Below are 14,013 nucleotides of genomic sequence, written 5' to 3'. Positions count from 1 at the left end.
GCGAGCAATGTGTGCGCACAGACCTGGTCACTGGTGTTCCACAGTGTCAGCCAGTGTCATGTCTGTAACTGGAAGCAAGGTGAATCAGAGGGGTTGCACACGTGTGTGGGTGTTTTAGCATCCAGGGCATATTTGCATGATACAGTCAGGTGCTGTGTGGAGACACTTCCTTAGCCACCGGAAAGAGGATGGCTGTACGAGCACTTGCTCATAGGGTGTAACTGCCTTGGTCCTGGACCAGGCTTGGTCAGCTCTAGCCAGCTCTGAATGCAGAGACACATCTTCTGGAGTCTTTCTATAATACTGCAAGTCTTCAGTTCTCCAGGCCATCTTGGGATGAAGGTTAAAAGTCTGTCATCTAGTCCTGTTCTTGTTCCTGTACAAACTTCTACATGCAGTCTCTGAATGGGATTGGTGGAGCTGGGCAGCAGTAGGTGGGTAGAAGACACAGCTAACAAGCCCCTGGGTATCTTGAGAGCTCTTGTTGGGACAGGCAGAGAGGGAGTGAGGATTTCAAGGCCATCTGATAATCTGACTGATCAGAGAGATGTGTTTTCCTATCTAAAAATAAAATAAGAATTTTAAATCAGAAAATAAACCTCTTGTGCTCTTGCTGTGATCTTATCAGTGTTGAGAACGCCCTCTGCTTGCACAAGAGCCACATCCCTCGAATGACTTCCCTGTCTCTTATCCCTTTCATCTGCATCCTAAAAGGCCACTGCAGAAACATGCTAGGTTTTCTTCTCCTAAAACAAGCAACCTTTTCAGCTTGGTGTTGAGCAGGAGATATGCTGGCCTGAGCCTTCTTGGCAGATGTCTGAGCTATTCACAAATGCAAGGCATACTAGGTGACAGAGCAGTATTGGTACAAACCTTTGGTTCTGGCTGCACAGCAAGATGTAAAGATTTTTAAAAAATCAGAAGACTCTTTGTGTATGTATGCGTACATATATGCATACACACACATATATGTTGCCTCTTCCATCACAGGCTCCAAAGGTGCTTTGCAAGCCTTGCTAAATAAAGCATCCCAGAGGCATATAAATATTACTATTGCAATTTCAGAGTGAGTAAAACCGGGAAACTGGCAGAGAATGTGACTTCTCTGAAGAGAGAGTGAGGAGAACTGGAGTCTGGGCTTTGATCTTCAAACCACATTCCTTGAGCTGTGTCTGTATTCATACCTTATCATGCAGTCTAAACAGCTCTGACATTTTGGGCAGCAAAGAGCCCAAACTGCAGCTTGCTAACACTTTGTCTGACCCTGCTGGTTGTCTTTAGTGTGTGGCTGAGTGCCTAAACCTGAACCTGCCCTTTGGAAGCAACAAGAGAGACTCATCTCCCTGGCCAGTCCCTTCCTTGGGTTACTTGCTGGGCAGAGGCCCCTCATGGAGATTTTGGCACTCTAGTTACCTAGCACTTCAGTTACCTTTAGCACTCTAGTTACCTCAAGCTCGTGTCTCTTGTTGATGGGCACATCTCTGCTGAGCAAAATGAAGGTGGTCATCTGCCAAGTGAGGGAACAAATACCCATTTGCTTATTGGGAAAACCAGCTCCTCCCAACCTAGCCATTGAGCTGCCTACTGAAGTTCTCTGCGTGGTGATAGCTGGTCCTGGAGAACCCCAGCCCTTGGTCTGAACAAAGTCTTTTGTTAGGACTTATTCAGAGTTTCTTCAGTGTGAGGAAGGATCCAGTGTAGCCATGGTTGGAATGCCTTTGTTAAAAACTATCCCAAATATCTGGCTCCAGACATTGTTTTATTTAGCATTTGTTTTAATGGATTTCATGGCAAAGACTAACCACCCTTTAGCCTGTCCATAGCAGACAGAAGAGGGACTGTCATATCTCTTTTCTGCTTCCTTAAAGAAAATATTTTTTTATTGCTGCATGCTTTTCATAAATTCCTGCCATGTATGTCCTTGTGCCCGTTAAATCATGTAAATGCTTCCAGAATACACATTGTGGAATAACCAAGAGCTCTGTAATGCAGACAGCACCATGAAAGTAGTGAGTCAGGAGGCTGACATCCTGTTCTCAGCATTGTCCTTGCTTGGTGGTTTGATGCAGTTTGTAGGTCTGGTTTAAGAAAGGGAGGGTGAGGAAGGGTAGAAAGCTGGTTAGGACTGAGGTGCAGCCCAGTGACCATCTGCTTCTGGGACAGACCTGTGTGTTGGTGGTAGCCGTGGCTGGTGGTGCTGTGGTTCAAGGGACTGAGAAGTGGCAAGGCATGTTTCACAGAGAGGGGGGCAGATTTGGTGACTTTTGGGTCACACTTGGGTGATGGAGCAGAGAGAGAGGGGTGGGGGATGGCAGAAAGTCACAGCGTCTCTACCACTGTTTTCTGAGAGAGCTTCAAGTCCAAGATGGCAGATCAGGCACATCTTTTACTGCTGCATCCAGGCCCATTGCAGTTGCTCCTTGCTCCCCTTTGTTCATGTGGCTGTGGGAACCCGACACCCATTCCCCTTCCCGCTCCCCAGAGCTGTAATCCTCTTTTCCCACACACCTCTCCCATAATACACCCACCTCCTGCACTTGGCTTCCACTGCTGGGGTGGTTTGTCCAGAGGCAAGTGCACTGTGTCAGCATGTGTTTGCAGCCTGCTCATGCCAGGGTAATTAATACTTACTTTGCAGTTTTAATTTGGGTTCTCTTTAAGTTAAAAGCAGCACACTGCTCTGTGCCAGCCTGGCTGGGGGGAATTGGGTTGCCCTGACCTCATACAAACTGGAAGCTGCACATGCCAAAGTAGGTACCATGTGCTGGCTCTGTGAGAAGCACGGTTCCTGGGGTTCCTGACCCAAGGGAGGAGGACTGCCAGGGCAGCCGGCTGTGATCCCTCTGGAGGGAGGAAGGGAAGACGTTCATGCCACACGGGGAAGGCTGGAAAGGGGAAGGAGAGGACAAGGTAGTGTCACTTGTGTATAGACATAACAGTTATGGACTCTCATATAGTTGAGGGATTTAGGGCCAAATTGTGCCTTGCCTGTGTTTGTGCTTGCTTTGGAGCATGGAGAGGACTTGTGCCTGTACCTCTTCCCGCTCTGGCACATGCAGACCATAGGGTGTCATTAGGAACTGCTGCAGGTGTGTGCAGGGAAGCACATGCCATTTTGTATCAGGAGAAAAAGTGGAGATATGACACAGTTCACTAGTGGGGGACAGGGTTAATTCACTTGTTCCTGAGAGATTTGTGTGGCTTTCAGAGGGACCCTGGAGCGGCGAGTTCCCCAAGTTGGCCAGGGAGCACTGACAACCTGGCCCTCTGAATGACCATCTGTTGCTTTTCCTTGTGGAGTCTCCTTCCTTCAGACTGTCAGGCAGGCAAAATCAAAGCTTGCAGTCAGCTTTCTCAAAGATGTGTGAGAGAGAGGAGAAGAAAGGCTTATTACACTGGTGCCAGCAAGGACCTATATTTGAAAGTGGCCTATTTCTGCTTTTGGGCAAGTGACCAGCAAGCATCTGCTAGGCCCTTTGAAGTACCTTCCAAAAAAGTTCAGTGTTGTCTGTCTGGTGGCACCTCTCGAAGCCTGGTAGTTGCCATCTAACAGGTCTGCACACACATTTACAAATGTTTGATAGATTTTTTTTTTTTTTTTTTTTTTTTTCCCTTTCTAAGAGGAACAGTAATGTGTTTGTAAGCTATTGAACTGGTCTTTGCAATGTGGTTGCATAAAAGGAAGTAGGTGTTAGGCAGCCTTATGTTGGTGAAGGAAGACAGACCTTTCAGCCTTTTAGGGAAGGGTAATGAAGAACACAGAAAAATAGTGATAACTGTGAAGTTTTGTTTTCCTTGTCAGAACAGCATTTGGAATTGATATTTTCTTTTCTTGGAAGAGAAGGGAGAAGAGTAGCCTTAAAATGAATTTCAGTCATGGTTTATCTTTTAGCTCTTCCCTGAAATTAAATTGCATATAAACTTGGGGTTGGAGGAGAGACTTTAAGGAGGGAAGAGGTTTGCCATTGAAAAGTTATTCTTTGAGGTACTCCAGGTCTGTGACTGAAATAAATTGTCAGGCCTCGTTGGAGTTAATGAAGAATCAATTATATGTGAAAGAAATCACTTCTCGTCTGAGGGGCACAACATCTAGGTGCTAGTTCATCCTGGCTGCCTGACTATGGTGTATGTATTATACACAGGAGAAACTGAGGCACAGATGATGGGAAGCGACTTGGTCAGGGCTGTGTCCAGAATGACAGATGTAGCTAGGAACAGGCCTGAAGGTCCACTTCCCTTGCTCGCTGCTGGTGGTTTCACACATTGAATTTGAAGTGTCACCAGTTTCTTTTCTAACTGCCTGGCAGGGGTGAGCAGAAGACACAGTGGAGTTAAAAGCAGTGTACCTGTAAATGTTCCCCTGGGGATTCTGACAGCCTTTACTCTCTCTGTGCCCTGCCTGAACATCGATACTACCTCTGGCTCTGTCCACTCCTGGGCAAGGTGATTGTCTCACAAACAGGCAGCATTGCAGGCAGGCACCCGTCTTTGCCAAGGCTCTTCTGGGGATTTATTCCTTTTCACACAGCGTGGTGGTGGGAATCGGATGCGTCTTTACAACTTGCAATTACATGGTGCCTTTCATCCCAAAGGACTTTTAACAAGTGAGTCTACCAACTGCAAAGGGATCATTCACCCACCACTGAGAGGCATCTACCACTGGAAGGCAGCATCCTTTAAATGGAGCTCGGCAGTGTTTCCCAACCACTGGCTCTCAAGGGTAGGAAAGAAGAGACTCCTGTGCTTGCTTGGCCCTGAGCAGGGGATGGGTTGGCAGGGTGCACAGGCTGATCTGATTTTGAATCCTGCCAAGATAGTAGAGCTCTTATGAAAGAGGACCAAAGAGTATGAAGCAGGACTTAGTTTTGTATCACCCTTTGCACACCACTCCCTTCTGAGACATTGTTGTGTTAGGTAACTTCATTTTTCCCCTCCTGTGGGGGTTGTCATTCCCACAGCTGAAAGTACACTTGGACCTGTGCTTGCTTTTGCTTTGTCCAAAGAAGAGAACCATACTTCAGTAGAATCAAGAGACTAAAACTGAGTTATTTCACAATCTGCATTTCAGATATTTTCCCAGATTTCATAGGGGTTAGGGATAGGTTTTTAGGAGGAATGTGAGTTTGCGTTAGTAGATTTATCCTTTACTTGCTTGTCTTCTTCCTATGTACTTTTTCCTTGCTGAAACACAAAATTGTGTTACAGATGGATTTATGGAGCAGTTGCCCATTTCTGCTTTCTGTGGGTTCCTAATATGATTGAAATTCTAGATTTCTTCTGTGGTCTCTGGCTCTCACAGGTGGTCTTTGAAGCACCTGCATCCAGTCACTATCTGTACCATCTTTAGGTGTGCTTTGTTAATGTGCCTCTGATATGTTTCAAGCCTGGTTGCTTATTTACCACCTGTATTTAATGGTGATAATGCAACTGGTGAGTACAGTACAGCTTTACAAGAGTGTATAAAAGCATGTCTGTATATGAGGGAAGAAGTGTGTGTCTGGGTGCATGCTGACAAGTGTATGTGACCAAGGCAGTCGGCATGTAGTTGCTTGAAATGTGTGTAACACAAGCCCAGCTCCCTTAGGAGCTCATCTAACTCAAGTGAGCTGTGCGATGAGCAGCATGGGTATCTGCAGGTGCTGAAGCCACTGTCTGTTCTGGGCAGTTGTACAAGCAAGTGATGAGCTGTGCTCCCCTGGATGCTGGTGGAGTTCAGGCCCTGCTTAGCTTGAGTTACGATGTGAGCGGACAAGATTTGTACAGGTGGGGACAGCTTTCCATGTGATTTCCAAGTTGGAAGGAGGTCTGTGTGTGCACGGAGGGGTGTGGACAAGCGACCAGGGAAGTGCATGGGGAGCACCTGAGACTGCGAGAGCAGGGGAGCCTGCGGAAGCGAGTGTGCGGCTGTGTGACAGAGTGAGCATCTGAGCACGTGCGCCTTCCTGATGGCAGCCGAGTGCTTGTATCTTGGGCTGTTCTCCAGCTGGGTAAATACGTTGCTTAACAAATTGAGGGCTCTGGTTAATGATTGCCATTAGCACAGGGCCCATATTAGGCTCCATTTTGTGTGAGTTACCCAGCTCCCTGAATGCCATTAAAGTGAACACACTGGCCTTTAATGTCAAGCGTGGAGTGTTTATGCTCTGAGGAGCCTCTGCAGGAGCTGTCCTGGGGTTGCTCAGTAGGGGCTGTCAGGCAGGTTTATGGCAAGTTCTCTGAGGGCCTGCTGTGGCAGCAGCTCCAGCAACCTTCTGTAGTCAAAGCAATGTCCTAGGCATCACAGGCTGGTGCTATGTGCTTGAGAAGGGAGGCTGGCTAGGACATTTGCCCAGACTACAGGGAGGCAGCTGGCCCAAGCAACAGGGTAGAAGGAATGTGTTCCCCTCTCTGGCAGCCAGCCCTGTCTGTCTTCTTTCTGAGAGCACATCTACAGAGCTTTGCTTTGTGCTACTCATCAGAGCCAGACCACCACATGCTGGGATTCCAAATGCTGTCATGGACTAAGCCAGATCAGGCCTAGTTATCCCCAGAGCAGGATACAAGCTCCTAAGAAAATGTGCTCTTCTGCAAGAAGAGAGGGAAGTGATTTGGTGCTGCTGCTTTCTTCCTTCCAGCAAGGTCACTAGCAGAGGTGCTGCCCTATCAGTCATGGAGTAGGTACAAGACAGACCTGTTCTGCTTAGGGTTGTGAGTGACTGTAGGTTGGACAGGGTGTTGCCATGAATGAGAGAAGTTCCATTACTGCCTCTCCTGTTACTGCCTGGACACAGAGCCCTTCTCACCCTGCCCTTGCCTGCTGTTGTGTTAGCTGCACTGTTGAAAGCCAGCCATTGTCCTGTGGCCACTTAAGAGGTGCCATGATGAAGAGGCAGGATTGAATGCAGTTTCAGCCTTACTTGCAGGTGTCTGGCCACCGGGGAATCTTTGCATCTTCCTGGGTCTTCTCATGTCCCTGTCCTTCACCTCAGCCCTTGTTCTGTGCCCGTCTCTCTTGTGGTGTTTTGGGAAGGCTCTCTGCCCAACATGTTGGTGCCAGAAGAAGGCCCGGAGAGAGACCCCAGGGTGCCTTCCCACCCAAAGCCTGGTGAGTTTTGTGGATGACTTTCATCTGTCCTCTGGACCAGTCTTTCCCCAGCATCTTCTCCATCTGCCATCCGCCAGAAATGAACTGATTCAGCTGCCTTCCCTAATCCTGTCTGGCATTTCAAAATGGAGGGGACTGCCAGGTTCTTTGTTCCCATTCCCTCTTGGCACTGGTGGGGGACCTTCTCTGCTCTGGAGAAGGACAAATGTGCTAATTTATTCTGCCCCTTAGCTTTGAATAGGGGTTGCTATGTTACCCCCCAGCTCTGAGGCTTGCCAGAGCACACACCATATATAACCCCACAGCAGGTGGCTATTGAGTAAAGCCGCTTAAATCTGCCTCTCTTGTTTCTTATACTGCTGGCCAAGGTGTCAGGGGGATGTAGTGAGGCATGATTTGCTGGCTGAAACTCCAGGCACAGCTGATGCCAAGCACCATGTTGGCATTTTCCATTCTCAAGTGCCCATCTTAATTTGCAAAGGAGGTACACACTAGGCAGGACCGCGTTGCCCACACTGGCTTTTAAAGAGGCCCTTTCTGAAATGAAGGCTGCCCCATGGGACCAAGCTGTGACCAAGATCCTGGGGGCAGAGGCTTCCAGATCCTGCTGCAGTGACTACAGTGCCGAGGGCCTGGCTTGTACACTTTGGTAGCTCTCTTATTTGGTGTGACTGATTGGGTGAGCCTGACCATTTCAGCAGCTTTCTGGGAAAAGCTGCACGTGCTTGTCCTGTCGTGACAAGTTGAAACCTAGCCAGGATAGAGGGAGGTGGGGTCAAAATATTACCTTGTTGTGCTGTTATGTCATTGCAGCTGTTTGATAGACCTGACCTCAAAGTGCCAAAATGAACCTCTGTCTTAGAGGAGACAGTGGAGTTGGTAGTTGTTCCTAAAAAGCCTAATTCTTTGAGGAACAGTCCTTTAGTGCAGGCTGAGCAAGGGAAACCGTGTGTCTTGCTTAGGAAAGGCCTGGAAGAGTCAGCAGGGAGGCACATAACACGAAAGCCCTGGCCAGATCTCCTCTCACTGGGTTTTTTCTAACCTCCATGAGAACAATGCTGAAGCCCTTCCCAGCAGTGGTGTGAGTGAGATGAGGGGACATGTGCATGAATTTCTAAGCTGATGAACTTCGCAGCATATGGCACTCAGTAACTCACACCTATCCCTGGGGATTGAACTCTGCAGGATCATGACTGAATACTTTGCTGGCCCATAATGCCATGAGACCTTCTCTCCTGGCCAAAGAGTGTCTGTGAAGCTGCTGCCCCACTGTGCTTCTGCTTGCATAAGGAAAGAAACAAAACAAAGTTCCTGAGAAGTAAAAGGAAAACACTCCCTATTTAACAGAGTGGAGTCACTTCTTCGGCATCATAATTCCTCTGGGATGCACAGGTCCCATCACAGCCTATTGGGGAACAGCATTTTTGTCCTGTCATGCAGTGTAAGGGCTGCTTGGGTATTTCTGGCCTCCTTGATCTGATTCTGCTCTGACCATGTCCTGAACACTGGGAGCAAAAGGGGAGAGAGTGGTCTTTTGTGACCATGGTACATCCCAGGCAGGATCTTTTCCCTCTGGGCATCTCTCAGCTATTCCTCACTGAACTGTGGAGTCTGGAGCCAAAGCTCTGGAGAGTTTCAGTGTGTTTGGGGCTTATAGACTAAGAAAAGGTCATTTGTGAATCCTTATTGGAGAGATGTTGAAAATAGGACTGAAGAATGAGTCTTCAGAGATGACTTGATTTATCTCCCTGCTCTAAAAGTGTTGTAGATCTTCCTTCAAGGCCAAGTAAATCTGACTTTCGCTTTTCCACACGATACCTTCTGGTATTGGTGCTTTTCTGACTCTGGGACTCTAAATGCATCATGGATATCCTGTATGAATTAGTGGTTACAGGTGCCATGAGTCCTGGTCATGTGGATACCAGAGATCACAGTCCTGGGAGGGGAGTGGACATGCATGTTTTCTTCTTGAGAGGTAGGAGCAAGGACATGAGCAAAGCACTTCACTGCAAATGTTAGTGCCATTTGCTGCAAGTATGGCCATGCCTTCAAGGGGGTGTAGTCATACATGAGGGGGATGTGACAAAGTACTTGAAGCAAGAACATCACTGTTTGCAGCTTATATGAGCACTGACTTCATCTCTCTTTTTATTCCCCTGCAGAGCATCAATGGAGGCCGCCCACCGCCCCACTTTGTGTATGATCCATCCACCTTTGCCTTCCGTTCCCTCAGCACCTTGAAGCCGCTGAGCCCGATAGCTCCAGTGGAAGAACCGTCATGTGCCTACTGAAGGAGTTTCTCCAAAAACCTCAGGAACTATCAACCAACCACCTTCCTGGCAGGGAGAAGGGGAGGTGGTGATACCCAAGGGGATGGGTGGGAGAAGGGGACAATGACACATCTTTGCAACACAGCCTCTCCGGAAGCAGGAAGCATACGGCTTTGCAACAGTGCCTGTTTTCATACCATTGCCATATCTAAATAGTGGCAAAGGGAGAGATTTTTGTCGTTCAGGGCAAAACAAACCAGTCAGGGCTACAAACTGCAAAGACAGCCACTAAGGCAGTGTCAAACATGGGGATGGTGGTAAAGGAAGATAACCCTGAGGGTTTCAGGGGCTAGTATGGCCTACATGGCAGCAGAGATGAGTGATCATGGTGTGAAACCAAGTCCACTCAGTTTCCCAAGAGTACCTGGGTCTACAGTGCTTTGTTACAGACCTAACCCTTCTCCCACTCAGAAGTGAGCTCAGGATTGGAGACAGAGGCTATACAGGGCTGCCTGCAAAGCAAGAAGATCCCTCTGAGATATAATTGTATTCACTTCATGCTCTCTTGAGTGGAAGACCCTAGGAGAGGGAGGTGGGAGTGGGTAACTGGCACATCTAGTTGTGTGTTCCAGCGGGTCTGCTGGCAACTCTGATATCACCTGAAATGGGAGGCATGAGCCTCCCACTTATAGATTGGGGGTTAGAATAAAATTTTATTGATAGAATGAAAGGTCTGTCTTCAACTGTCCAAGAAAATGCAACACTCACCCTCAGTCCTCTCAGCATCATCAGAGAGAAGAACTTGGGGGTGGCTGTGTGCTCTTGGGTCTCCTCTCTGCTGAGGCTGTGTTCTGGGATATGCAGCACTTCTTTATAGCATTGTCCCAATACACTGCTACCCTAATGTGATGCTGAAGGTAACTGATATCAGCAAATTCAACAAAATCTAATGTCTCTGGCAAGCTTTCCAGTCCCTTGTTATGCTGGCTATTAAATTGAGGTAGACTCTTGTATCAATGCAACAAGTATTCCTAGATGTAGCATGGAGTGGGAGAAAGAGGTCTCTGTTTTGTGGCCACCTGTTGGTGGAAGAAACAGGAGAAGAGCTTGGGTGAAGCTGTGGGGTATTTCTCCATAGACAGTCCCGAGGCAGTCAGGACCGTTGGGCCTTGCAGCTACTGGAGTTTGACTGAGATCTGGCCTTGAAGCATGTATGTGTTTTGTACCATGAGGCAACAGCTAATAGAACAACCTCTCGCCTTTCTTGGTGAGGCAGAGGAACAAGGCATTGTTGCCCTTGCTGCACCTCTTTGTCTGGCTGTTCCCCACCTTGAGCCTGTATCTGGCTGAGTGCAAGGGGGAGTGGGTAGTTTACTTCTTGTCTGGATCAAGAGGAGCAACTGTGAGTAATACAAAATATTTTTTGTTTTTAAATCTGCTCCAGTGTGGAGGTCTTTGTTACTCTTTGGATGAGACCAATGGTCAGTCCAACTGCCAGGAGGAGGCCACGCAATGAACCAGCATTCAGTGGTGCTTTCTGGGCCTGTCATTGAAACCCTTGGAGGACACTCAAAGGCTGTGTGGGCCTGGGGACCTGAATCCTCCACACCTACCCACCACCCTCTCCAACCACCTTGTAGGCAGGCAGAGCAGCTGGGCAAGGCGGTGAAGGGACATCTGTCCTGAAGCTGCCCCAGCTCTGCCCACTTTTTAGCTCCACAGCTGGGCCACCCTTTGCACCAGCACCACCTCCAAGGCATTGCTTGTGTTTGCTGGTGAGGTACCTCTGGCAGAGCATTGTTGTTGCCTGCAAGAAGTCTCTTCTTCCAACAGAGGCCGATTTCTCCTGCCCTTGTAGACACTTTACTTTCCTTGTTTTAATGGCACACCTCAGCTTTTTAACTGCTGCCACATCAAGCTGACTAGTGCAAGACATGGAAGTGTTGCCCTTTCGGACCAAATCCCTGTGCTCAGGAGAAGGGACAGCCGTAGCCTGGTACCTGTCGGAAGAGGCACATTACACATGCAGGTGGCTGGGGCTGCAACCCCTGTGCCCCCAGGCTTTGCTCAGCAAGAGCTGCCAAGGTGTTTCTGCCAGCGTGCAGGTGTGGCAGGCTGCCTTTGCTGGGTGGCAGTGGGGAACAGGGATGTCCTGCCAATGCTGTTGCCTTTTAGTACTTTTGTAACTTTTCTCTGTCTTTTCCAATCAGAAGGAAAAAATAAAAAGAAAAAAAACCCACAAAAAACCTACAGCAACAATGAAATAAAGTGTAACAGCTGCTACATTCACACCTCTGGTGGGTCTCATGCATTTGCCAGCTTCTGGGTGTCTGTGGGCAGGCGTGTAGCAGGGGATGAAGCAGAGTGAGCCATGACACAGCACTGCCAGTCCCAAGTGCTCTCCAATTCCAGGCTGTGTTTGTAAGAGAAGTGATTTGAAAGCAAACTAGCAAGAGCTTTTCTGAAATGAATGCCAGGTTTTGGTTTTTTTTTTTGCATGTAAGAGCTGCTCCCTTTGAGGCTAGCCCTGATATGGTATGTTGGCCCTCACTGATGTTTCCCTTACCAAGAAGGTGCTTTGGCTTTTGAGTGACTTGCCTATTATTTGGAGTTTCAATGTGACCTGGCTGGAGGAATACATCCCCCCAAAACAGAAGGATGGGTGGCTGTACAGCTGGTCTTTGGCTTATAATTTTAGCCTCAGTAAATCTTGCATCTCTGTCTCAAGATTCTTAGCAGCCCTTTTGCTTACAGCCAGAGCATGCATGCTCTGCCATAGCATAACTCTAGTTCACCCCTTCCTCAGGATCTTGCTCTGAAAACTCCATCTCAGGTACTTGTAATGTGTATTCCCCACCCCTTGCAATCTCCTTGAGCTAATTCCTGTCTCTTTCCTGCACTGCTAGCTCTGTATCATAACCAGCATCTCACAAGTCTATCTCCCCTTTTCCAAGGCCCCCAAGAGATACCAGCAGTCCTACTTAGGCTCATTCCCAGGAGGCCTTTTCTGCTCTTCCCTCCAAGCTCTGATCTCCTCTAGGCTTCCTGCCATTTCTCTTATCTTAAAATCCTCCCTTCTTTGACAGCTGCAGTTCATTCTTAATTGGCCTTGGCCCATTTTCCAGGGGTTGTAAGGTGGACTTGCTGGCTCCCCCAAGTCTCTTGCTCTCATACCTCCCATACAGAAATGCCTTTCTCGGTGATGTTTCTTCCAAAACAGCCAGATTGCTTAGTGCACCCACCTTTGGGGCCCTAGATGCCATTCAAAAACATAGTGGTTGCTTTGACTCCATGAACCCTGATCAACTCTAGGCTTCTGCCAGGTCAAGCTTGTTTATAAGTAGATAAGTGCATAGAGAGAGATGTGTTGACCTTCTGTCAGCCAGGCTGTAGGTACAGACACTGATTGTGCTTAAGGCAGAGGAGCAGAAATCTGGCACAATGCTTTGCAGTGTGCAGTCAGCTACTTGGCCAGGGTGAGCTGGGGTGTAGAGCTGCTTCGGCTGCCCCAGGGCTGTAGTCTGGGCCTTCAACACGTGTTTGGGTTAAATTTAATTATGCCCACCCTGATCTCTCCCTGCAAGCTGAGTCTCTGAGTTAATGATGAAACAGTGCAGTTTTTATGGTAAAACATGATGATAAGCCTTCATATAGCAACAACTCTGAAGCTATAAGAAAGCATGTTGGTGGTATTCATGAAGATCTTAAGGGGTGCTTTTTAGCTGCAGTTACCAGTGTAACTGGCAAAGGAGGCTGAGGACATTGGCTTCACTTGGATGCCAGACCCTGGTCTGGGAAAGGGTTTGCCAAAGACCACTGTGGAAGACATCAGCAGAAACCAGAGAAATGAGAGTTAAGCTGTGGTCTTCTGAAAGCTGTTATTGCTGTAGCTGCTGTGCCCTGCTGCTGCCTCTGGCATACATGAGTGTTCACTCTGTGGCTTCCAAAACACCTTCTGCAAAGACTCCCTCCACTGCTGTAGCTGGCAGGGGCACCAGCTGGTGTGCAAGTGAAGCTTTTTGCAAGCGTGGTCAGTTTGGTGCAGGTCCCTCAAGACCTCTGCTTTGCTGGAGCTCCCGGCTCCAGAGTTGGTCCTCCAACCAGGTTTCGGTTTTGACTTGGTGGGGGAGCCTGTAACTTCTAAGCCGAGATCTTTCTCTGCCCTGAGCTGATCTTGCTTGGAGATCTGCAGGTGTTTCCCTCCAGAGCAGACAACAAACCCTGTGAAGAGAGGAGCTCTGTTGTGGTGTGATGCAGCCTGGGCACGCTGAACTCAGCTGTGTTAACCATCTGCAGAAGGGTGAATGGGGACAGGCGGCTGTTTGAAGAGCTTGGCCATGGTTTCTCTATGATTTAAGTGGGACCGTTTAGACTCATACTGTTCTCTAGTTGAAGTAAATTAATAAGGTTAATACTGTGGCCTTATAAAAATAGCAGAGGGGAACCAAGCTCATGGCAGCAGCAAAATGAGTTGCTGTATGTGCACCCTGAGACTTGGTGAGTCCCTTTGCAGTCAGCGCACAAGATTGGCTCTTACTGTGTTGTCTAAACATTTTTGATGCATGTGTGTGTACACGCATGATATATATTCATGTCTCTATGTTTCATTTGCTACAAAGTGTGATGATGCTTAGAAAAATACACCTACCACCCTGTTTG

General features: G+C 48.2%; 1 protein-coding gene across 3 annotated transcripts in view; it reads left to right on the top strand.

Annotated features, from left to right (window-relative positions):
• The window catches only part of LOC102098225 (uncharacterized), a 58,131-nt gene extending 46,488 nt beyond the window's left edge, over positions 1-11,643 (top strand). For all 3 annotated transcript variants that reach the window (XM_005503825.3, XM_021289482.2, XM_013367432.3), the window contains one exon: positions 9,247-11,643. In XM_005503825.3, the coding sequence (XP_005503882.1) occupies positions 9,247-9,375 (129 nt within the window). In that variant the 3' untranslated portion in view covers positions 9,376-11,643. The remainder of the gene's footprint in view (positions 1-9,246) is intronic.
• Positions 11,644-14,013: the final 2,370 nt, after the last annotated feature.

The sequence above is a fragment of the Columba livia genome, chromosome 3 (assembly GCF_036013475.1).
Source record: "Columba livia isolate bColLiv1 breed racing homer chromosome 3, bColLiv1.pat.W.v2, whole genome shotgun sequence".
Lineage (NCBI taxonomy): Eukaryota > Metazoa > Chordata > Aves > Columbiformes > Columbidae > Columba > Columba livia.
This window is presented reverse-complemented; position numbering and strand designations above follow the sequence as displayed.